We start from the raw sequence: 20,267 nt of genomic DNA, 5'->3' as shown, positions 1-20,267 counted from the left end.
GGTTACCTTACTTAGTATAATCCTTTCCACATCCACACATTTCCCTGCAAATTTCATTTTTCTTTACCGCTGAATAGAACTCCGTTGTGTCAATGTACCACATCTTTATTATCCATTCATCTGTTGAGGGACATACATGTAGGCTTGTTCCATTTCCTAGCTATTGTGAATAGAGCAGCAGTAAGCATAGTTGTGCAAGTATCTCTAAGGTAGTGACAAGAGTCATTAGGCTAGATGCCTAGGAGTGCTATAGCTGAATTATATGGTAAATCTAGTTTTAGCTGTCTCAAGAACCTCCACACTGATTTCCACAATGGCTGTCCCAGACTACATTCCTACCAACAGTGTAGAAAGAAAGGTTCCCCATTTTCCACATCCTCGCCAACATTTATTGTTATTTGTTTTCTTGATGATAGCCATTCTGACAGGAGTGAGATGGCATCTCAAAGTAGGTTTTTTTTTGGGGGTTTTTTTTTTTTTTTGGTTTTTCGAGGTAGGGTCTCACTCTAGCTGAGGCTGACCTGGAATTAACTATGTAGTCTCAGGGTGGCCTTGAACTCATGGCACTCCTCCTACCTCTGCCTCCCGAGTGCTGGGATTAAAGGCGTGCATCACCATGCCCGGCTGAAAGTAGTTTTAATTTGCATTTCCCTGATGGAGATAAAAAGATTTAAAAATAATATTTTTGCTTTTTATTTGAGAAAGAAGACAGAGGGAGGGAGGGGATATGGGCATGCCAGAGTCTCTTGCTTCTGTAAACAAACTCAAGACATATGCACTACATTGTGAACCTGACTTTACATAATTATTGTGAAATTGAACCTGGACTGGCAAGCTTTCAAGCAAATACCTTTAACCACTGATCCCTCTTCCTTCCCTGCCTGCTTGCCTGGCTTCCTTCTTCTCTCCCTTCCCTCTTCTCTCTCTGTCTCTGTCTATCTCTTTCCCTTCCTTCCTTCCTTCCTTCCTTCCTTCCTTCCTTCCTTCCTTCCTTCCTTCCTTCCTTCCTTCCTTCCTTCCTTCCTTCCTTCCTTCCTTCCTTCTTCCCTTTCCGTTTCTTTCATCTGTTTGTCATATTTTGTTTTTTTTTTGCAGGGTTAGGTTTGAACCCAGGACCTTGTGTATGCTAGGCAAGCACTGTACCACTGAGCCGCATTCCCAAGCTTTAAGAGGATTTTATGCTGAAAAAATAACTTTGAAAAGAAAGTACATAGGTCAAAAAAATTTTTTTGGATGTTCTTTTCTTAACCATTAAGTAGCCTGGTTGGTTTGTATAGGTCATGTCATGCATTGTTTTCCTACCTATTCCTCTCTTCTCTGTCCCAGAGGCTCTTTATAGAACTTTTATAAAACTAAGTTGTTTTTAGTGAGTCTTCTTTTATGGGACGTTACCGTCTTGCGTTCTCTAGCTCCTGACACAGCAGTAGTACATTCCTAGCAAAACCCAGCTTCATCATAGATTGTTACTGTCAGCTCTTATGAAGTAAATGACCATGGACAAGATTCTTTTGTTTTGTTTTGTTTTGTTTTTTTTTAAATTTTATTTTATTTGAGAGCGACAGACACAGAGAGAAAGACAGATACAGGGAGAGAGAGAGAATGGGCGCGCCAGGGCTTCCAGCCACTGCAAACGAACTCCAGACGCGTGCGCCCCCTTGTGCATCTGGCTAACGTGGGACCTGGGGAACCGAGCCTTGAACCAGGGTCCTTAGGCTTCACAGGCAAGCGCTTAACCGCTAAGCCATCTCTCCAGCCCTGTTTTGTTTTTTTTGAGGTAGGGTCTCACTCTAGCTCAGGCTGACCTGGAATTCACTGTGGAGTCTCAGGGTGGCCTCAAACTCTGCCTCCCAAGTGCTGGGATTAAAGGTGTGCTCTACCACACCTGGCTCAAGATTCTTGACACCTTTGTGCCTCAGTTTTCTAATCTGTGAAATAAAATAATAGTGATAATTAACCTCATAGAGTAGTTGGAGATAATAAAGACAAATGTGTGTGCTTAATACGTTGTTACCAATGGCAGCTTTTACTACAAGCTGACAAAAAAGGAAAATAGAATAACTCACCATTTCGGGTTTTCTTTTGCTAAGTGAGGCTTTCTGTGGTTAAGTGACATCAGTTCTTTGGAGTTGTGGCCTTCCTTTTTGTGGAATTGTCATAAAACACATCTTAAATCATGCTAGGGTCATTTTTCCCTTGAATACATGTTGAGCATTGCTCAAAGTTTTAGAAGGAAATCAATGAAGAAAATTTTACACTTAGTGAGATTCATATTTTGTTCTTGCTACTTAAAAAAGATAAATCTAAGCCCCTCCTAGAATAATCCTAAAATTATTAACTTTTTATTATTATTGAGAGAGAGAATTGGAGCACCAGGGCCTCAGCTACTGAAATTGAACTCCTTTGTGAATCTGGCTTACGTGGGATCTGGAGAGTTGAACGTGGGTCCCTAGGCTTTGCAGACAAGCACCTTAACTGCTAAGCCATCTCTCTAGCCGTAATTAACATATTAAAAATTTAATAGTGTATCTTATTTTACCCACTATATCAAAATATTATTTTAACGTATAGTTAGCATAATACTCCTAATGAGATATTTTATACTTCGTGTACATCTTTGAAATCTGGTATGAATCTTACAATGTGGCAAGTCTCCATTTGGACTGGATGCATCACAAGTACTCAGTAGTTACACTTGGATTGGATACCAAAGTGGACAGAACAGCTCTCAACTTCAAGAACAGTAAGCTGTACTTCATTATATCTGCTGAACATAGGTCTTTTTGAAACTTTTTATTGACAGCCTTTGTACACTTGCACAATATGCTATGATCACAATCCCCTCGTGCCCTCCTTTTTCCACTTCCCTATGCAACTTCCACTGAATTCCTTCTTTCCACCTAGTCCCTGTCATATTCAGAGGTCATCATTTTTTCCATCCTATTGTTGCAGGTCTGATGTAGGTAATGTCGGCCACTATGAGGTGGTGAATGCTGTGGCCACTTACTAATATTTCATTCTTGCAAACACGCTGACATATCTTTAAAAGGCATATCTTTCTTTTCTAAATTCTTAAAGCACAGTGAATTCCTCCTCTGTCTAAGATGTATACGTATATGAAGAGTGATTGCCAGTGATACAGCTGTGCTAAGTGTAAAGAGTCTACCAATGATTTCCCTCTTAAATCTGAGAAATTGGATTCAGAGTGCTTAGAATGTGTAGCTGTTCACCAGGTCTTTGAATGTAGGGTTAAGACTTTTCTTTAAATAACAGGCTGCAAATTGGAATTCCATTTTTATTTTGTTTTGTGCTTAAGCTAAGTTAACTTTATTTTAAATAATTTTTAATTTTAATTTATTTATTTGAGACAGAGAGAAAGAGGCAGAGATAGAGAAAGAGAAGGAGAATGAGAAAGAGAGAATGGACACTCCAGGGCGTCCCACCACTGCAAACTCCAGATGCATGTACCACTTTGTGCATCTGTCTTACTTGGGTCCTGGGGAATTGAACCTGGGTCCTTTGGCTTTGCAGGCAAGCACCTTATCCACTAAGCCGTTTCTCCAGCCCTAACCCTAATTTTTTTAGTACTTTGTAACAAAAGTATTTCAGGATCTGAGGAGATTGCTCAGTGGGTAACAGTGCCTGTTTGCAAAGTCTGTTGGCCCTGAGTCAAACCACCAGTCACCCACATAAAGCCAACAGGCATCCATTTACAATAACAAGAGACTGTGTCATGCAGTATGTTCACAGCACACACATACATACACACACACACACACACACACACAGAGGGTGTGAGGGGGAGAAAGAAAGGGAGGAAGTATATTCAAGGCTAGTGGATAAAGTGCTTGCCGTGTAAGTGTAAGTGCTGGAGTTCCGATCCCAGAACCCACATACAGCCAGAAGTTTAAGGTCTAGCATCTGTGATCACAGCACATACCTAGAATGAAAAGGGAGAGTGAAAGAGGAAAATTGCCTAGAAGCTTACAGGGCCAGGAGGCCTGATAAACACAGTGTGGTGAACAAGAGACCCTGCCTAAGATAAGATAGATGGTGAGGACCAACACCCATGGTCCACTGACCTCTACACGTGTGTGTGGTGTTCACACGCCCATACTCCAACACATGAGCACGTTTATCCACACTAAAAAAAAAAAAGTGTTCTCAGGGGTTTTTGTTTTTTTCTTTTTGAGGTAAGATGTTGCTCTAGCCCAGGCTGACCTGGAATTCACTATTGAGTCTCAACATGGCCTAGAATTCACTGCTGTCCTCCTACCTCTGTCTTCTGAGTGCTAAGGTTAAAGGCCTGCAACACCATGTCTGGAAGTTTTCATTTTTTTAAATATTTTTAGTTATTTACATGAGACAGAGAAAGAGGCAGAGAGAGAGAAAGAGGAAGAATGGGTGCACCAGGGCTTCCTGCCACTGCAAACAAGCTCCAGACGCATGCTTCATTTTGTGCATCCAACTTTATGTCGGTACTGGGTAGTTGAACCCAGGCCATCGGCATTACAAGCTAGCACCTTTAACTGCTGAGCCATCTCTCCAGTTATCTCAGTTTAAATATATCACCAAAAGTAGTAGCTCTCAAATTCTACTATTGTGTGGTTATTTCTATAGTTTTATCTAGTAAATTTTATTATTTTATTTTGGGGGTTGAGTCAGAACTCACTGTAGCCCAAGCTAACCTGGAGCACATTCTGGCCCAGGATAGTCTTGAACTCATGATGATCCTCCTACCTCATCTTCCTCAGTGCTGGGATTAAAATGGTAAGCCATCATTTTCAACTTACTTAGTAATTTTTCCATCAATATTCTGTTGCACAGTTGACCCGTATGTCTGCAAAGGTGCCACAGATTGGAAATAATACAAAGAAAATCTGTACTTAACGTTTACAGAGTAATTTCCTCCCTAAACAATCTAATACAGTATCTACTTGCCTGGTATTTTCATTGTATTAAGTATTATATGTAATTTAGAAATGGTATACAGGAAGAGATACATGACTTATACATACATACATACGCACACACACACACACAATGAGGAATAACCATATTTTAAGCCTATACATTCGACTTGATATTTCCTCATTCACTTTTGTTGTTATTGAGAGGGGTTTGGGTTGTTGTTTTGTTTTGTTTTTGTTTGGGACAGGGTTTCATGTATCCTACTCTGGCCTTGAACTTGCTGTGTAGGGTGGACTTAAACTGCTGATTCTCTTACTTCCACCTTCCTAGTGCTGGGTTTATGTGTATGTGCCACCACACCCAGCCATCATTAGTTTTGTCAGACATTGTTAGACCCATTCATTTACTGAGTATGTATTAATTCAGAATTAAAATTTATTTTGTGCTTTGTTTTCTTTATTTTATTACTGTTGTAGAACCTACTGGGTTGGTGACCTTTACAAGACAGAGTCTTGAAGATTTTCCAGAATGGGAAAGGTAATAATAAAAATGACTATAGTCCTTTGGAATTAGGAGGACTGTTTGACCATGAGAATTTCTTCTCATCAATGGCATGTCTATAGTTCTCACTGTTAGAAGGTTTTATTTATTTATTTACTTATTTTGTGTGTGTACTACATGTGGTATGGGGTGTGGGTGGTCGGGTGTCCTTTCTCACTGCCCTGCTTTGTTTCCTTGAGATGAGTCTCTCACTGAACCCAGACCTACGGTTTCAGTCAGACTGGCTGACCAGGAAACCTCAGCAATGCTGTCTATGGTTCCCACAGCACTGGGATTACAGGAGCATGTGGCCATGCCCAGCTGTTTACATTGGTTCTAGGGAATCGAACTTGGGGTGAATCAGACCCTCTCAGGCCTTTGTGCTTTTGTGGTCTTATCTGCTGAGCCATCTCCCCAGCCCCAGAATGTATCCTAAATCCAAATCTGTAACACTTGGTCTTCTATTTTGCCTTTGCTTTGTCTTCTGAAACAAATTTTACTTAGAATTAAGGAGTTTTGAGTCTGATGGTGCTAATATTAAGTAGAACACCAATATTAGGTGTTCCTCCTTACCCTTCTTCGGTTTAGAGTTTTATGTTTTATGGCTTTTCTTTCTGGGGGATAATAATGAGAAATAGCATCACTTAAAATTTGAATGACAGGAGTTCTGAAGTTTGGTTCTCTAATATACTAGCAACAAATTTTGTGGAAGTTTTCTATGAGTTTTCCCTTATAGTTTATCGGGAAATATCAAGGAGAATGACAGCCCATCTGAGTTAAGAGAGATTTGTAAGATGTTTAATACTATGAGATAGTAAGACATTTTAAAAATCTAGACCAAATCCCAATGCAGCTAAAGAAATACAGGTCAACTTTTTAAATAAGTGAGGACATGTTCAAGCTTACTGCATGCATATTTTTATGTAAATGTACTTTCTAACAATTTGAATCATTGTTTGTAATTGTTTGGATTTAATGATAAAAGGGAGTCACTCTTTAAGAATAACTAACTTAGAAGGCCTATCTGCCTAATTGATATTTTCATCCATCAAAAATGTTTATCTGCCAGGCATGGTGGCATACGCCTTTAATCCCAGCACTCCGGGAAGCATAGGTAGGAGGATTGCTGTGAGTTCAAGGCCACCCTGAGACTACATAGTGAATTGCAGGTTGGCCTGAGCTAGAGTGAGACCCTATCTTGGGGGGAAAAAAATGCTTACCTATTGGGTGGGTGCTTGGGGGTGGTTAATGGATAAATTGCTTGCTGTGCAAGCATGAAGATCTGAATTCAGGTCCCTGGCATCCACGTAAAAGCTGAGCATGGTGACATCCACCTGGAGTCCCAGTGCTGGGAAGACAGTGATAGCAGGAGCCCCAAGACTTGCTAGCTAGCTAGTCTAGCTGGATCAGTGAGATCTAGGTTCAGTTGAGAGACTTTGTCTCAAAAAATAAGGTGGAAAGTGGTTGAAGAAGATGCTGACCTTGACCCATACACACATATGTGTACACACACACGCATGTGCATGTACAATGCTGATTTGTGAGGTGAAAGAACAACTTGGGAAAATTAATGCATGGTTGAGATGATGATTTACTAGAGAAGTGGATAAAAGAGAAAACAACATGAAAAAGCACAAAAAAAAGTGTCAGGAAAGGAAGTGTACATAGAATCATGGTATATTATAAATGAATGGGACCCAGGAAGTCATTTTGCCCAACTGCCTACTAAAAATATCAGTAAGCTCTATAATTCCTGCAGCAGACAGAGACTGGACTGCTTCAGTGATGGAGAAGTCACTGTTCGTCTCAGTGAATTGCTGGCTTGTTCCCTCACACTGTGTTCACTAGAAATGTCTGTCTTCTAAATATCTCCTTTCATGGTCTTGGTTCTTCCTTCTTGAGCTACAGTGAATAAATCTAGTTTCTAAATTTCTTTTACTTTCAGCCTTTATCTTTTTTTATTTTTTTCTTCCAATTTTTTTAAATTTTTATTTATTTATTTGAGAGTGACAGACAGAGAGGAGGAGGCAGAGAGATAGATACAGAGAGAGAAGGGCGTGTGAGGGCTTCCAGCCACTGCAAACAGACTCTAGACGCGTGCACCCCTTTGTGCATCTGGCTAATGTGGGTCCTGGGGAATTGAATCCTCGAACCCAGGTCCTTAGGCTTCACGGGCAAGCGCTTAACCACTAAGCCATCTCTCCAGCCCTTCTTCCAAATTTTTATTAACAACTTCCATGATTATAAAAAATACCCCTGGTAATACCCTCCCTCCCCCCACTTTCCCCTTTGAAACTCCATTCTCCATCATATCCCCTCCCCATCTCAATCAGTCTCTCTTTTAATTTTGATGTCATGATCTTTCCCTCCTCTTATGATGGTCTTGTACAGGTAGTGTCAGGCACTGTGAGGTCATGGATATCCAGGCCATTCTGTGGCTGGAGGGAGCGTGTTGTATACAGTCCTACCCTTCCTTTGGCTCTTACATTCTTTCCGCCACCTCTTCTGCATTACACCCTGAGCCTTGGAAGGTGTGATAGAGATATTGCAGTACTGAGCACTGCAGTCATTTCTTTCCATCACCATGATACCTTCTGAGTCATCCCAAGGTCACTGCCATCTGAAAAGAGAAGGTTCTCTACCAAAAGTGAGAATAGCATTAATATAAGGGTATGAACATTAACAGAAGTGCTTACCGGGCAGTTTGATAAGCACAGTATATACATCTAGCCAGACAACAACAGATAATACACCCCTAGGGCTCATGACTACCCCTGTTTTAAGTTTTCAGTATCAGGGATGTATTCCCTCCCATGGAGCAGGCCTCTAGTCCAATTAGAGGGCAGTTGGTTTCACCATAACAGACATGCCCCTATTACACCCGTTGGCTCATTTTGGCCTTGCTAGCCAAATAGAAGGCTTGCAGTGTCCACTGATGAGTGTCTTCACTGGTGATTTCTCTCTCTCCCATTGAACTGCATGCAGAATGGCTTCTTCCAGCTTTCTGTCAGCTGGTCTACATGGAGATTATCAACTCAGATCCAGCAGGATTTCTCAGTCAGCCTTTATCTTTAAAATGCTTATTTGACTTACCCTTCTGCTATTGCTCACAAATCCATACTTATTTCTGGATTCGGAACGTGTCCTTGACTATACTGTTTGTAGGTTAGAATTAAAAGTAACATTCTGCTGCATCCCTGTCCAGACTGGAGGATAAGAAGTTGCTTTTACTTCATCTTCCCAATAGTGTGCATAATAGGAATTTAGGAATGCAGGGTGTTTTGTTCAGGTCATTTTTGTGTCAGTTTTATAGATGACTCACAGGCCTTATTCACGTAAAATAACATCCATTTATTTGTGTATCGTGTTGTAGAGAAGCTACAGTTGAAAATGCAGATTGGCAAGGCTGCTTTGTGAATGAAATACATTAACTGCTCCTACATGAGATCGATTATCCCTTCAACTATGAGAGGCAGAAGTTAACTTGGTGCCTTAGTTATTTATTTATTTCATTGATGTCTGTTTTGTTTTAGCTGCTTCATGAGTGAGTTGAAGAATGTAATTAAAATCAGTGTCACAGACTCCAGAACCAGAAACTTGAGTACATGCATAAGGAGGGAAATAGAAGAAGAGATAAGAATTGTTGGTACTGTCAAGTGCAAGGGACCGTATGGGTGCCAGGAAGTTACAGGCTTTCCTGAATCTCTTTCTGGCCTGTTCCAGTTAGTGATTTGATTAATAGAGACTATTTTAGCCAGGCTGAGTAAATCATAGAGAGTCAGAATAGTCTGTGGCTTTGATTCCTGGATAGAGGATTTGTAGGACCATAACAGAAGACCTACTAGGAAGGTGAAAGATACATCAAGCAAACAAACCAGTTTCTACTACTTCCAAAATGATAGTGAAAGTGTAATACAAAGCTGCTAGCTTTACTTGTGGAGAATACTTGCCAAAAGATGAAATTGCTGTTTTGAAGTCCTGACAGTTCACGGATTATTGGGTTTTGCTTAGATTTTCAGCAATATCCTCAATGGGGAGATTCCTTTTGAATAAAAATAGCTAGAAACATAAGACCATGAAAAGACAACATTTAAAAATTAAACCTATGAACTTTTTCCACAAAAGATTTTTTTTTTTTTTTCCTAAAACTATAGTGTGTTGGTTAAGAGTTTGGCCAGTAAGTTGTGCTGCCTGGATTCAGAACTTGGTTGTGTTGTTTACTTTGTTGAGGCATCGAGGAAATGGCTCAGTGGATCTCGCTGCACAAACGTGAGGACCTCAGTTTAATCTCCAGCACCCACATAAAATTCAAATGTGACCACACATGCTTGCAATCCCGGTACCTGAGGGAGGCAGAGACCTAAGACTCACTTGCCAGTCAGCCTGACCAAAGCTAGCTCCCAGTACAGTGAGAGACTGCTTCTCAAGGAAGTAAGGTAGAAGAGTAATGGAGGAAGCTGCCAAGCTTTCTCTGGCCTCCACATGCATATATGCACACAAACACGCAGCACATACTACATATAACAAGTAAAGTTCAAAATAATTTAAGAAATAAGTAAAAATCAAATATTGACTAGCTTTAGTAGATTGCTTAAGTGCTTTCTGTGCTTTTCTTTTCCATGTATTAAAGCTGCACACAAACACGTAGCACATACTACATATAACAAGTAAAGCTCAAAATAATTTAAGAAATAAGTAAAAATCAAATATTGACTAGCTTTAGTAGATTGCTTAAGTGCTTTCTGTGCTTTTCTTTTCCATGTATTAAAGGTAATGATAATGAGATTGTTCTGAGACTTAAATGAGTTAATCCAAATAAAGGGCTTGGAAGTTGTATTGAACTGCCTTAGTTTAAGGTTATCAGTCTCTTAGGAACATTTGTAGATTCATTAAAATTAGGACAGAAATAAATCTGTAAGTAAATAGTGCTTTCCAAGCCTACCTTATAAGTTATTATTTTAAAAAATAGAATCACCTGTACTCCAGAAAATTACTAGACCACTTTTATAAGTTAGGAATTCAAGTATCATCTCTGTTATACTTTAGCATAACATTTTAATTCAGTAAGCAATTGGGTAGGGTAAACTATAAAAAAAAAAACCATCAAATGCTGTTAATACTATGCAGTTGGTTCCCACATGAGGTAAGACAGGCCAGTATCTCAATAAATACAGCTTATGATATGAAAAAAAATATGCTTTCTTGAAGACTTAAACTTGCTAGCTTTATCTGTCAATCGTATTTATAGAAAAGTGTTAAAGAATTTCAGTGGCATCTATTTTTAACAAGGTATTCCACCCCAAACACTCATTATCAAACTAGTGTAAAGAACTCATCTAAGAATCATAATTGATTACCAAATTTTTATATTAGATTGCTAACTCTGGCATAATAAGAAAGTTTTGTAGAATGGACAAGTCAGGGCTCTAGCCACTGCAAATGAACTCCAGATGCATGTGCCCCTTTGTGCATCTGACTTATGTGGGCCCTGGGGAATTGAACCTGGGGTTCTTTGGCTTTGCAAGCAAGTGCCTTAACTGCTAAGCTATCTCTCCAGCCCATTTTTTAAAAAACAACTTTTTGTTCATTTTTATTTATTTGAGAGTGACAGAGAGAGAGAGAGAAAGAGGCCGATAGAGAGAGAGAGAATGGGTGTGCTAGGACTTCCAGCCACAGCAAACGAATTCCAGATGCATGTACCCCCTTGTGCATCTGGCTAATGTGGGTCCTGGGGAATCGAGCCTTAAAATGGGGTCCTTAGGCTTCACAGGCAAGTGCTTAACTGCTAAGCCATCTCCAGCCCCCCAAACCATTTTTTATATCTTAAGAATTTAGCTCTTAAGAGAACATTTATATTTATAAGGGGAAAAAAACAAAATGTTTCATTTTATTGTGATTAAGCATATTTACAAGTTTGAGTAAGAAAAATATTGGGACCATCAATACCAAGAATGATAATAATGGACATTTATTTCTGACTTTGGAAATTTATGGTGATTTCAGTTTTTTTCATAGTTATCTATATTTTCAGATTTGTCTGTTATGTATAACTCATATATGGAAATATCTTTTTACATTGTAGATGTGAAAAGCCATTGACACGATTGCATGTCACTTATGAAGGTACCATAGAAGGAAATGGCCGGGGCATGTTACAGGTAGGTAAAGCTCAGTGTGTTTGAGTGTTTGTGTACTTGCACATGTATAGAAGCATGAAGACTTTCTCTTGTCAAGAGTCTGACAGCAAAGGAAATCTGGAAACTTGTTTATCTCCTAAATTGATTTAATGCAAAGAAGCATGATGCAAAATGGGGAAAATACACCAAACAGATCACGTTGAGATCTTTTACTTGCCAGTGTACATTCATATGCCTCTGGAAACGGCCTTTGACAGAAAACCTCACCATGTGGACAGCATATTGACAGTAGAAGACGTTCCCATGGTGTGGTCTTGACAAGCTGTCGCTAGGTTTTGTTCTTTTTCTTTAAAGGCTTGTGTTTTTGCCCCAAATGATGACCAGCTTGAGATGTTTTTCTGCCACCAAAAGCCTTGTTTGCTTCTAGGGGGCAGACACCTAAAATGGATGGATGAGAAAGACCTGTCTCCCATATATCACTTTTAAGCACTGAACTGTGTTTACTAAAGTTATTTCTCTGTAACAGGTAGTCCTGTTTCTTAAAGTTTGTTGCTTATTTGTTACTATCATTACTTTAAGCATTTTCTTTTTTCTTTTCTTTTTTTGGAAATAAAAATTAAGAAGTCCCAGCCTCAGGGCTGAGGAGATAGCTCTTCAGTTAAATGCACTTGCTTGCAAAGCCTGCCAGTCTGGCTTTGGCCCAGGTCCAAATCCCCATTATCCCTGTACAGCCAAATGCAAATGTTATGTGCCTCTGGAGTTCGTTTGCAGCTGCTTGAGGCCCTGGCATGCTCCACCCCCTCCTTATATGTAAATTAAAAAAAAATTTAAAACAAGAAGTCCAGCTTGGCATATGTTTGAAACGCCTGTAACCCCAACATTTGTGAGACAAAGAAAGAAGCATTATGATTTTAAGACCCCTTGGGCTACATTGCAAGACCCTGTCTTAAAAAAAAAATAGGAGAGCCACCCTGAGACTACAGAGTAAATTCCAGGTCTGCCTGAGTTAGAGTGAGACCCTACCTCGGGGGGGAAGAAATGTGTGTGTGTGTGTGTGTATGTATATGTATGTTTGTATTTATATTTATGTGTGTGTGTGTATATGTATACACACACACACACACACACACACACACACATACATGGGAGAGACCATATACCTTGCATGTTTAGCTTTATTTAAAGTGTAACACCTAACTTGATTACTTACTTTCCTCTTGGTTGTTTTTTATCTTTTTTATTTTATTTATTTTATTTTATTTTTTATTTATTTATTTATTTATTTGAGAGCGACAGACACAGAGAGAAAGACAGGTAGAGAGAGAGAGAGAATGGGCGCGCCAGGGCTTCCAGCCTCTGCAAACGAACTCCAGACGTGTGCGCCCCCTTGTGCATCTGGCTAACGTGGGACCTGGGGAACCGAGCCTCGAACCAGCGTCCTTAGGCTTCACAGGCGAGCGCTTAACCACTAAGCCATCTCTCCAGCCCTTATTTTATTTTTTGAGATAGGATGTCACTGTAACTGAGGCTGACCTGTAATTCAGTATGTAGTCTCAGGGTGGCCTCAAACTCATGGTGATTCTCCTACTTCTGCCTCCAGACTACTGGGATTAAAGGCATGCACCACCACCTGCAACTTCTTTTTATTTTTGAGGCATGGTCTCACACTTAGCTCAAGCTGGCCAGGAATTCACTCTAGTCCTAGATTTAAATTCATGGAGAGTCTGTGACCTCCAATGCCCAAATGCTAGCATTATAGGCATGAGCCACCAAATCCTGCTTCCTTCTAATTTACAGTGATTTTAAAAAAATTATTTACTTGCTTACTTAGTTATTTGAGAAAAAGAGAAGCAGATAGGGAGAGAGAGAATGGGTGCACCAAGGCCTTCAGCTACTGCAAACAAAGTACAAATGCATGTGCTACGTTTTGAATCTGGCTTACATGGGTACTGAGCAATCAAACCTGGTTCCTTAGGCTTTGAAGGTAAGAGTCTTAACCACTAAACCATCTCTCCAGTCCTATAGTGATTTTTTTAAGCTAACTTATCAAGATAACATGTTATTCTATGCTTCTATCCTTTTTATAGAGCACTGTAATTAATTCATTAATGAATTGCAATTACTTGTAAAATTATCTCTTATGGAGACATAATTAAAATCTGTAAAGAAGCATAGTATGTTTGTTTGAGGGGTGTTTTTTTAAAAGATTTTGGTATTTATTTACAAGCAGAGAGCCATAGAATTGTTGTACCAGGGACTCTAGCCACTGTAACTGAACTCCAGAAGTATGTGTCACTTAGTACTTCTGGCTTATGTGGGTACTGGGAAATTGAATTCAGGTCATTAGGCTTTGCAGGCAAGTACCTTCACCACCAAGCCATCTCTCCAGTCCTTGTTTAGGTTTTTTTTGAGATATGGTCTTAGTATATAGCTCAATCTGATCTTGAACTCAGTATACAGCTCAGGCTTTCCCCAACCTTGCAATCCTCCTACCTGTCCCTCCTGAGTCTGAAGATTATAGATATGCACCACTATCCATCCCCATTTATGGTTGGTGTGGTAACACATGCCTGTAATCCCAGCACCTACAAGAATCACCACCAGTTCAGTTCAAGGCTTGCCTGTGCTGCATATAGCAAGGCTGACACACACTCTTTCTTTCTCTCTCTCACACATACAAACACCCTCCTATTGATTACTTGAGCTTACAAATAAAAATACTTAGGATACAGAATTAGTAGTTTTTCCATTCTTTACTTTTGCAAAAGAAACATTGATCTTTTTTACCGTTTTTGAGGTAGGGTCTTGCTTTAGCTCAGGTTGACCTGGAATTAGTCTCAGTCTGGCCTCAAACTCATAGCAATCCTCCTTCAGCCTCCCAAGTGCTGGGATTAAAGGCGTGCACCACCATGCCCAGATGAAACATTGTTTTTTTGGGGTTTTTTTTTTTTTTTGGTTTTTCGAGGTAGGGTCTCACTCTAGCTCAGGCTGACCTGGAATGCACTATGGTGTCTCAGGGTGGCCTTGAACTCACGGTGATCCTCCTACCTCTGCCTCCCAAGTGCTGGAATTAAAGGCGTGCGCCACCACGCCCGGCATTTTTTTTGTTGTTGTTGTTGTTGTTGTTTTTTGAGGTAGGGTCTTGCTGTAGCCCAGGCTGACCTGGAATTCACTATGGAGTCTCAGGATGGCCTCAAACTCATGGCGCTCCTCCTACCTCTGCCTCCCGAGTGCTGGGATTAAAGGCATGCGCCACCACACCCGGCTTGAACCATTGATTTTTTTAATTAATCATGTAATCTTTTACTTTAAAAAATAAATTTTTAGTATACTTGAAATTGTTCCAGATAAATATCACTTTCTTTCACCTGCTCTTCCTTATGCAGTTCTTTCCTACATTAAAGTCATGGGTAAAGCTAGGTTGTCATGACGCACGTGACCTAAGCAAAGCTGCTGCTGGTTAGCACAACAGGAATGCTGGCCTGTATTATAGGACAATGCAACAAGGAGTTTTTTACCCACAGTCAAGACTGAGATTCTCCCCACTCCCCTGCAATTTACTGTAGATGAGATGTGGGCCCTTGGTACATTAAAACACAACCATAAAGGCTTCCATTACTATTAATTGCTCTCTCCCCTTGCCGTGTCTCTCCAGGAGACTAGGGAGTATTGTGTTGCAATGCTCCTGAGCTCCTTGTGTAGCATTTAAATTACATTACCTTGAATGGCAACAACAAAGCTTCTTTAAGGAGTGTTCACATTTCTGTCTTCATCAAGTTATAATTCAGAAGCTAAGGAATCTGAATAAGTAGCTTTAAACCAAGAGACTTGGCAAATGACCGGGTAAAAGTGAAGAAACACTCGTGTGCTTGTTTTCATGTACTAGAACAGGTTTTGCACTTGTTATTGGGGCCTTTTATTAACTTGTTTTAAGTACTCAAAACTTTAGGGTTGTTTATTTAAAAAAAAAAACACACAAAACCTTGCCCTAACAGTGTAATTCTGTGCATACCTTTCAAGTAATGAATACTGTTTGCCTTTTATCCAGGGTGAACAATAGCTTGTGCATATTTCATGATAATTATCAAATGGTACACAATTTTGATAGATTTTGTTATTTCTGTTATCTGGCTTATTTCAGTAAAAATTCAGTGAGGCTGTGGTTAGTCACCTTGTTTTCTCTCTTATATTCACAATAGCTTTGCACTGATAGGCCCAGAGTTAGTTTCTCAGTTCTCAAATACTGCCCATTCCATTTGAAACTGTTGGCTCTCCTCTTTCTTTATTTTACCACTGTCCTGCTTGAGCCCCAAGTAGTCCTTGTGTAAATGACTCGGTTACCTAGCTAATCTGCCTGCCTTGATTGTTTACTTTGGGTGTGTGTGTAAGGTATATGCACATTGTCTGCAGGTGTCCATGCCTTGTGGGCACATTGCAGAAGCCAAAGGGGAGTGGGTGTCTTCCTCTGTCTCATCTACTTTTTCTTGAGACAGAGTTAGTCTCATTGAATGTGGGGCTGCTGCTTCTCAGTCAGACTGGCTGACCAGCGTGCTCCAGCCCCCTCCTGTCTCCACTCTCCCTTCCCGCACGGGGGTGACGGGTGTCTTTATTTTTGTCTTTAACACATGTGGGTTCTGGATCAAACTCAGGTGATCCTCATGCTTGTACAGCATACACTTACTCATTGAGCCATCTCTCCAGCCTTCTCTTTCTTTTTAGTTTTACATTCTTCCAGTGTGTTCCTTTTAACCTGATACTATGCCCCAAATTACCTTACTAAAACACAGGTCCAGTTATTAAATGAATCCTTTCCAAAACTTTTAGAATTGAGTAAGAAATTTCCTAGACACAGGACCACCTTTCACCATCAATAAGCCTCAGGGCCTCTACATTGCAGGCTTCATGAAGAAGCTGTGTACAATCCTGTCAAACACCTGTAAGCAACTGGTTCTCTCTTTCCCTCAGGCTGTCTGTCAGTTAACTCTGGATTGAATGCCACAGCCTCTTGTAAAGCTCCACTGTCTTCTCACATGCCTAGGGTTTACTTAATTTTGTTATGCATAAAGTATAGCATACACATGCATAGATTTGTTAACGACCATCTTTCTGCTTCGATGCCAACTCCCATGCAACTGTACATCTTGTGAGACCAGGAATCACCTCTTTGATTTTTGCAAGGTAGGGTCTCACTCTAGCCCAGGCTGACCTGGAATTCACTATGCAGTCTCTTACTGTGATCCTCCTGTCTCTGCCTCCCAAGTGCTGGTATTAAAGGCGTGCTCCACTACACCTGCCTCACCTTTTATCTTTTACTAAGCGTTGCATGCAGATCCTTGGGCAAATACTGTTTCCCTGAGCTGCAGCCCTAGCACTAGGGGGCAGTGTGTGCTCACTCGTCTTTGTGCCCATCATCCCCGCCTCACGTTCCATGTTGTGAAATGGAGCTGTCTAAGCCAGGAATCATCCACTGCCAAAAACTTCCGTGTGCTAGGTGGCTGGTTCTACTCCAGAGACAGTTGTACCAAAACCATGTTTCTATATGACACAACTAGTTAACTCTGGATTTCTTTAGAGTCCATTTTAGTACTCAAGAAAACAGACCCAAATACATGGTTTTTTGTTTATTTCATTTGTTTTACATTTTTTATACTACTCATTGCAAGAATTTCTCAGTGGTTTGTTTCAGTCTTTTCTAACATTTAGGTGAGAAAAGACTACTTTGCTTTCTGTTCATTTTTGTGTTTACATAGCATAAGATTTATAATCTTGCTTTACTCCTATGAAATTAGCTTCAAATTATTTTCATCACTTTAGACAACATGAACAAATTTCAAGAGATCTTATGTTGTACAATAGCTTAAGAGCATGTGAGCCTTCATATAGTACTTAGTAAATTTGGTATGATTTGTCTGTTATGACTGTATGTTTCTGTGTGTCTTATTCTAGAGTAATAATAATAATAAGACAAAGATAGTCACCTGTTCTGAAAGTAAAGTAACAGTGGCAGGTTGAGTTTGCATGATTTGAGGAGTGTCTGTCTCCTCTTCATCAGTAAAAAATTGATGACCTCCTTGTAATACATCACAGGAAGTTTACATAGGGCTGAAAGTATAGTGTTCAGCCAAATGCTCAGTGGTGGAACATAACCTCCAGTACCACAAACAAAAGCAAGAATGCCTGTGCATTGTTTCAGATTAGGCTGGAAATACTAATGTAGTTAAATCTATGTTCTTATGCAGGCTTTTCTTTCTTACTCCTTTCTGCCTCCATTTGGGTATATTAAAAAAAAAAAAAAAAACAAAGTTGATCATGTTATACAACCTGGAGTTTCAGGTTGAATTTCAAGCAATAACAAAAATCTATCTAGTTATTCTTCCATAGAAAAAAAAGGCTTATGCCACATGACCAGATAATAAACTTTTCAGTTGTTTGGAACCAGATTACTACATTATATAGGAAAGATATGGTAATTTTTAAATTATGGGAAGTACAGAAAGTGAGGTTGAGTAGTGAATGAAGGGGGAAGATCTTGAATTCTTCTCAGATGAAGATCTGTTCTGATCTGTGGGGACCCCAAGGTTTATAAATAAGAGTTCATGTTATACTTAGTATTTTGTCTAAATGCTCCATTATCCAGGTTTCTTTGGACATCTTGGAATCCAACGACTATATAGAAATGTTCAGTGCAGTACCCTGGAGAGTGCAAACAATGTTAATCAGCCCTCCTTGGGAAGATTGCTAACTGGTTCTCCTACGAGAGAATTCTAATGTTTGTAGGGTTATTTATTTATTTATTAAAGAGAGAGAGAATCAACAGGCACGCTAGCTCCTATAGCCATTGCAGATGAACTACAGATACATATGTCACCTTGTGCATCTGGCTTATGTGGGTTCTGGGGCATCAAACCAGTGTGCTTAGGCTTCATAGACAAGCACATTAAAGAGCTAAGCCATCTCTCCAGGCCTGTTTGCAGGTTTTGAGACCACTATTTAATATACCATTTCTCCCAAATAGGTGGACTTTGCAAATCGTTTTGTTGGAGGTGGTGTAACCAGTGCAGGACTTGTGCAAGAAGAAATCCGCTTTTTAATCAACCCAGAGTTGATTGTTGCACGGCTCTTCACTGAGGTGCTGGATCACAATGAGTGTCTTATTATCACAGGTTGGTGCTGGGAAGTCTTCACAGTGGGGCAGTTTCCTCCATCTGTTATTACCTATTGTGACAGTTGGTGGCTGGCCAGGTAGAACTTTTCTATTCCATGAGTTAGTCCGAGTATGTTTATTCATTATTTGTGTTTATTTTTTGAAATTGTACAGTATTATTTTCTTTGAATGTCTTGGGTAATACATTTTGTCTCCCATCTTTTCTTTCTTGGCATCTTTGAGAAACAAAGGTAAAAAAAATTCAGGTACCCTCCAGTTTAAAGTTTCATGATAAAATAATATTCTTAAAATGAAGATATTTTTGATGTACTGTATTCTCCCATTATATTTTGAATAGGAGTTATTTTTCTTTAAAAGTGAGTAAATTTTTAAGTGTTTTATTGTACTTCAAAATGAAAATACTAAATATAAAAAAAATGATTGTGTTTAGAGAGAACCATTACTTTAACAGGGTGCTTTTTCCAACAGAAATTACTCAGTAAGTTCATGTTTTTTATTGTAATTTCTAGTCAGAAGAGGAAAAGTGTGATTGTCTTAATGCCTCCCATTGATTGGTTTTAAGTTAATATGGGAGTAAGAGAGGGAGAAAATTAGTCAAATTTATAGTTTAGGTTTGTCATAGGAGCTTAATTTTTTTTTCAGACTGAGATCATTGTATCATACCTTTTTTTTTTTTCTTTTTGGTTTTTTGAGGTAGGGTCTCACTCTAGCCCAGGATGACCTGGAATTCACTATGTAGTCTCAGGGTGGCCTCGAACTCACGGTGATCCTCCTACCTCTGCCTCCCAAGTGCTGGGATTAAAGGCGTGCGCCACCACGCCCAGCTTGTATCATACCATTTTGTTGTGGCTGAGTTACATAAAAAATAATGCTATTTCTTGGCACTTAAGAAAGTCCTGGGCTGGAGAGATGGCTTAGTCATTAAGGCACTTGCTCGCAAAGCCAAAGGACCCAGGTGCAGGTCCCTAGTATCCATGTAAAGCCAAATGCATAAGGTGGTGCATCTGGGGTTCATTTGCTGTGGCTAGAGGCCCTGATGTGCCCATCCTCTCTCTATATCTGCCTCTTTATTTATTTCTCTCTCTCCCAAATAAATGTAAACTATTTTGAAGAAAGTCTGAATCAGCCATCATATCTTTTTTACTTAAGCACCTAAAAGACGGTGCCCTCTTAAATCTCACATGTTGTTACACTTGATGGTGCCCTGGTCTCTGAGAAGTATCATCCTCATACTTGTCGTTTAGCTGCTTTCTTTCACAGTGACTATAGACACTTTGTAAGGCCACCACAGAGCTCAAGAGAAACGGATGGAAAATAGGATGAATTAAAGTGCCATGAGCTTGATTTTTTTTTTTTTTTTAAAGCCAAGATTCAGTCAGTTTGTCTTGATTAAGCACTCCCTGTGTTGCTTTAAGCTTTGGTTAACTTCCTTGGTTAATTTTCATGATGTTTTATGTGGTAGAGACTTTTTAGAAGTGAATTTTGTTTTTTCCCAGTGAGTTTGTTGCTTTGGTTTT

The 20,267-nt window shown here is 39.7% G+C and overlaps 1 protein-coding gene across 1 annotated transcript in view; it reads left to right on the top strand.

Moving 5' to 3' along the window:
* The window catches only part of Parg (poly(ADP-ribose) glycohydrolase), a 133,048-nt gene that overhangs the window by 84,023 nt on the left and 28,758 nt on the right, over positions 1–20,267 (top strand). The window contains exons 11-13 of the mRNA XM_004658049.3: positions 5,385–5,445; positions 11,531–11,606; positions 18,601–18,748. Of these exons, the coding sequence (XP_004658106.3) occupies positions 5,385–5,445; positions 11,531–11,606; positions 18,601–18,748 (285 nt within the window). The remainder of the gene's footprint in view (positions 1–5,384; positions 5,446–11,530; positions 11,607–18,600; positions 18,749–20,267) is intronic.

Source organism: Jaculus jaculus, chromosome 18 (assembly GCF_020740685.1).
Source record: "Jaculus jaculus isolate mJacJac1 chromosome 18, mJacJac1.mat.Y.cur, whole genome shotgun sequence".
Taxonomy (NCBI): Eukaryota; Metazoa; Chordata; class Mammalia; order Rodentia; family Dipodidae; genus Jaculus; species Jaculus jaculus.
The sequence above is the reverse complement of the archived record's forward strand: the minus strand, read 5'-3'. Positions and strand labels throughout refer to the sequence as shown.